The following is a 6000-nucleotide window of genomic DNA, read 5'->3' on the forward strand; positions in this document are numbered from 1 at the left end:
TATTCGGAATAGTTGAGTTACGTAATTCGAAACGGATACTACTTACTTCTGGATACAACTGATTGGACGGACACACCATCTGAAAGGGAGTTTCACCGCTGTACTACTGTAACAGTTCTGCTCATTTTTCTGTCAGGTGAATAGACTTGCAACACAGGAAATAGAGGTTTAAAGTTTGTCAAATAATTAATAATTAAAAGTTAAGATGAGTTTCATTTCCAAACAAGCGCATCACGCTAAAAATTAATCACTCTCAGGAGAGATCCCACTAATACCGTGTAACACTGCCTCAACCCTGATAATGGAACCAGTTCGGCGAGGTACAGTGAGACAACAAGTTCCTTCAGGTATTCCATACTCAGCTGAAGCCAAACATTAATGATTAGATTCCACAAAGCTACAAAACTGCATGGATATTGAGTGCCACGTTTGACCCACTGTTTCAAATAGTCTCATTCATTTGCTATGGAGTAAAGATCGGGAGATTTAACAGGCTACTTGGTGCAGCTTTATGCGTACTATGTGCGACGTTCACAGCTCCAAACGCCTGTTGCAAGCAGTTCCCCTGGTAATGTTCGCTGGGTAGCTGGATGAGATGGAGTTGCATTCACTGACAGCATCAGCTGCTATCGGGTTTGAAACCAGTTGTCACTGACAAGATGTGCCACTCGTCTGCAGTCGGTTTCAGTTAGGATATTTCTATGAGCACTCTTCTTACATGGCTCTACATGGGTACATACGGTACACCTTTTCTTGTAGAGACAGTAGGCATTGGTACAATAACAAACTGGACAACTTCATTCGTAGTATGGTCAGGATATGTCCAAACACGATAGCTCCTGTCTTTCATTCTGTCACCTCTCCGCATCGACCCTTCTTCCATACAGCCGACTGCCACATGCTTATCACTTGACTGTCATAACGCTCGACTGCAGTAGAGGGTCAGTTCTACATTATCTGCCGTACTCCACAGAGACCAGTGCGCTCTTTTGAGGGAATGGCTAGTTCTTTGTCCTGCGAGCTTCCTTCGTATATGTACACAGAAAATAACTAAGTGCTCTCTGACTTAGACCAAACTCTCTGCTTAACAGGTGTACGAGATGTACGTGGCCGGCTACCAGTTCAAGGTGCTGTCGCCGGTGTTCACGATCCACTGGGGCCTGCAGACCAAGAAGGGGCGTCCCTCGTGGCGCGAGCGACAGAACTCGCACAACGGCCGCCAGTTCGAGGCGTTCAAGCGCGAGGTGCTGGCCCGTTACGGCAAGGATGTGCCTCCGCTGTCCGCCCGCAAGAGCAGGTAGCGCACCCGCAGGTAGCGGGCTACCCATCTGCGCCAAGCCTGCCTCCATCCTCGCTGGCAGTGCTTCCAGCTGTACTCGTCTACACTGGGCTTCGGTACGTTCCAGTGGCGGCAACCATCACCAGATTTCAACAGCTTTTTGAGTATGGAACAGCTTTCCCACGATGTGCTTCGGCTAGTGATGTAACAGGAAAGCTTGTTGAAAGACTGAAATACCTGAGTGTGCGTTTTTCAGTTCCCACATTAATTGCTCACAGTTACTAAGTCAGATTTGTTTCATATGCTTTATGCTACAACCATCAGCAAGTATGTCAGCATTTCACATCATTGCTAACTCTGATTTAGTGTTTAAGTGTACACTGATGTGCCTAAAGTTGTGGGAAATCTGTCAAATATACTTGGGACATTCCTCACTCCACATACATTCGTAATATCTATGACATATGGGATCTAGTCAACAGATGTCTCCTAGGCAGCCACTGTCTCTAGTAACCACACTGTCAATGGGACGTTAAACTCTAATCATCCTTCCTTCCTTCCTCAGCAGCCCGAAACAGCATTGGTGCTGCAGATGGAGGATTTTGGGCATGGAAAATGTTTGCTTGGAGTTTTAGGAGCAATGGTCACATTAGAATATTCTACTCTACATGACTTCATCTATAGTATAGAGAAGTCCATGAATCGTAGGGTAAAGATGTTGTTTGTGCCATCTGTAAGCCGTCAACTGCAGGCCTCTGTTGATCACTGCACAACTCGTCCAAGGTTTTCCGCCGTAATCGCGTTGTGGCTCTTCACTGGATTCACAAAGTAATGTCTGAGAGTCATTCATAGACATTTAGTGCAACATTAATTAAACAATTAGCCGCGTTAGTCCCACTGCTTCTGCTAACCCATTGTTGGATGCTGAACTACTTCGTACAACTTCCCATTCATCTCACATATAGCAAGTAATCCGAATGTCAATAACAACAATAAATATCATTATTTGTAATCTATGTTGTGAAATATGGTGGTACGTAACATTCAAGCTTCTCGATTATTCAAGATTACAGTCGGAAGGAATTACCACTCTGATGGCTCTGTTGTGCCCTTAAATAATCCACTTAGTAGTGTCACTTTACAGGAATTCCACTCCACCGCCCCCCCCCCCCCCTTCGCCATCCTCATCGCGCTCTTTGCTATCCTTTCTCCAACAGAGGAGCTGTAGCATTTATCACCCCCCTCCCCACCCCTTTCCTCTCGCTCCTCCTCTACGCCAGAAGTTGTATGGATGCGTGGATGCATCCAGAAACATATTCTATCATCTAGGGTGACAATGTATTTCGCAATGACTGATCTTTGATCGAGACATTCGACTAAATTCTTCAGTTGCTGTCTGAAGACCTGGCAACATCTGTTGTCATCACAGCAAATTCCCTCGCTTATTACTCCATAAGAAATGCTACATAGCAAGCTGTATTCAGTACTGGTTCAGTTTAATCAATGACATTTCAGGCTCTGCAACATCCAAATACAGAATCATTAACATGATGTTCAGAGGTTTGGCGACAAATGACTCCCAAGACTATGGCCATTGCCAAATGCTAATATTGATTTACAAAACTGAATTCTTGCTCTGTTGAAGAAAACAATTGGGGTCCGCTAGTACGGATAGCGTGCTGGTAGTAAATTTCCAAATTCCGACAGTCTGTCCTTATGCCTCACGGGCGCCGAATGGTACACGTAAGTCATGCGGAAGTGTTTGGTGTGAATGAAAACTCTATAACAAAGCCTCAGATACAGTTCTCATACACCGTGTGAGAAAGGTGCCGGTATGAGCAAAAGTAAACATCCATTCAACGAGACGGATGGACATAGCTTTTCGGACCCATAGCTAACAGTGCCTGCCGATTCTCGTGAGTCTTTATTGGTAGAGGTATGTTTGATTTCGGGAAAAATTTCCAAGCTGTGATTTTTCATACGACTCGTTATTCTACCTTCGTGTTCCGATAGTTATTACTGTACCTTTAACCTTATTGGAAGGATGGACAATGCACGCCGCATCCAAGCTGGAAGTTTTGATAACAGGCTACTTATCTGTCATAGTTCTATTCGATATTACCGCAAGTTGCTTATGCTAATGCTAGTTTCCCACGACTGTAAGCATTTCAGTATTCTTCTCTTCTACAGCGACACTAAAACTTTGTTAGCCTGCAATGATGACCCAAGTTACAGTAGCGTATGAAGATAGAATGTGCAACAACAGTACTACAACGATTAACTCCAAAAAACTCTCTCTGTGTTACACGTGTTAGTGATCAAAGGGCATATGACCTGTTCTTAGCAGTGCGAGTACTAGAAGCAGCGTGAGCTTCATCCGAGGGAGTATCTGAATAAAATTTATTCAGCAGAATCAGAGTCTTTGTTTTTTGGGACCCCAAACACTTTTCCATACCTCTCAGCGAGTCTAACCGGGTATCTCAGAAATTAAGTTCCCAAGCTAGAACATAGTTCCTTTATAAAATGTGTAAATCCAATGAAATAGCGACAAGACACACGTCTTGGGAACGAATATTTGAGTCAAATGGCTTTTCCAGAAACACGAATTTTATCTTCAGCTTAGTGGCAGACGTAATACTCAGTAATGATAATCAACCGGAAAAGTACGTGAACGTGAGATGAATATATTTCTGCTTCAGATGTGCGATTACATTTGTAAATTCTCTGCTGTGCTGACATCGACATCAGCAGAAAAAGATCACGTACACCAAATATTCTTGGCAACCGATACGATCTTCAAGCATCGTATTATTTGTGAGGAGCCTATGGTACAAAATACAAAATTTTCGTGAATAACGTTAGTAGTAGCAACTATTTATGATAAAAAATGAAGGAAATAAACTGGCTATGTCAATAACATTATATTCTGTTCTCTTCTGTAAGAACTGCTATTAATAGAGAAGAAGTCGAATGTCTTTCTGTATTAATCTGTTACTATGAATGTTTGCGTTCTATAAATATGCCCCACATTCGTCTTAATGCCAGCAGTGTGGCATTTGATGCAATTAATGTGCCATAAGAGGAAATTACGTTTTCAGTATAAAGGAATATTTACAACGGAACATTTTCCTCGAGAACTGGGATAGGAATACAATTTATATTTTGTGTATTACTACATGGAATTTAAAATGGACTTATAATAAGGCGTGTTATAGAACTGTTCTACATGCTGGACAGTTTTATAAATACCGCGACATGATTTATAAATTCGGAAATTTTGTAAATTGTTTTCTACGTCCACAACGTTTCTCACGGTCAAAAAATATTTTCGACAACATAGGAAGAAACGTATGAAAATCGACATAAATACTCCTTTTTGACATAAACGTAATGTAATCGAATCGATCGTTTTGTCAGTATGCTTCTTTTGCGGATAAGCTGAGACTGAGAATCTTGTATCGTAATTTATTTCTTTTGTGGATTCAATCTTCTTTTGCATAACTGTTCTATTAAACGATAATGATACTTATTTCCATGTCTCATTTCTCAGTGTTATCAAAATGTATTAATATGGTTTACACTCAGTTTGCCATGCTGTCTCAATATCTTTTGTGGTTGGCAGCGTGTTGTGTTTTAAGTTTTTGATACAGTATATGAAGAACCAAGTTAAAATCTATGAAAACTACATAATTTCCTCCACAGATGAATTGTATTACTGACATGGTTAATCCTGTTATTATTTCTTTTAGTAACGATATGTAGAGCTGTCCAAAAAATGTAACATATTTTGTAATATGTATAAATGTATTTAATTTTTCTGTGGTCGAAAAAACATTTTTAAGAGTTCATAACACATGCCTGCAGACATATAGTAGTACATATTTGGTTCCCAGTGTAAAATACAAATGCGTGTGCTACGAATGTATTTGTAAGAATAAAAAAAATATATCGAAGAGTTGCTTCTTATCCCGGCTAAACTGAGTACCCTGTCCTTGAGCTGTACATACCTGCCCTACTTTGAAAGGTTGCATTTGTGTGTGTATCAGTTGTTGATGGCTGTTATTAGACATGGTGTGCCACTTGAAGTTCATTACCAGTAACCATTTTTGAGAAGAAATTGAATTTCTCAGCACTATCAACAACTGGAGATTATCTGCAGAAAATCAAAAACTTTGTGGCTCTACTAGTTGCAGACAACACAGTATATTAAAATCACCAAATCAGAGAATGTACAACAACAATAATTATCAAGTCAGTTTAGCCAGTTATGAACTTCATTTTATTGCTATAATTATAGAGAAATTAATCAGTTAATGTACATTCATCCAGTAATGCCATACTGTGTGATATTTTGGGCAAGTCATTATTAAAAAAATTTTTCATGGTGAGCCACTAAATTGTCGACTGTATGATGTTCATTCATCTTGTAGATAGCTGACTAAATTGTTAAGTACTTTGTCAGCGTTACATACATACTCTCATTAAATAGTACTCTACGATTCCGCTGGCTCCCGGTACGGATAACGATGCCCATAATAAAAAAAAAAAAGTATAAAAATGAACATCGTTACATTTCATTTAAACTGGTGGAGGATATGGCAGAAAACCATCCCGGATTTCATGATTTAGAAAAATTACGGAAATTCTAAATATAGATGACTGGGCGAGGATTTGGATCACCGTAATGCCGAATATGGGTCCAGTTTTTTACTGCTGCGCCA

At 40.4% G+C, this 6000-nt stretch overlaps 1 protein-coding gene across 1 annotated transcript in view; it reads left to right on the forward strand.

Moving 5' to 3' along the window:
• Positions 1–5232, forward strand: part of LOC126095532 (beta-1,4-glucuronyltransferase 1) — a gene marked incomplete at its 5' end in the record, with an annotated part of 86343 nt that extends 81111 nt beyond the window's left edge. Inside the window, one exon of the mRNA XM_049910314.1 lies at positions 1092–5232. Within this exon, the coding sequence (XP_049766271.1) occupies positions 1092–1301 (210 nt within the window). The remainder of the gene's footprint in view (positions 1–1091) is intronic.
• Positions 5233–6000: the final 768 nt, after the last annotated feature.

This window comes from Schistocerca cancellata, chromosome 8 (genome assembly GCF_023864275.1).
Source record: "Schistocerca cancellata isolate TAMUIC-IGC-003103 chromosome 8, iqSchCanc2.1, whole genome shotgun sequence".
In the NCBI taxonomy this organism is placed as follows: domain Eukaryota; kingdom Metazoa; phylum Arthropoda; class Insecta; order Orthoptera; family Acrididae; genus Schistocerca; species Schistocerca cancellata.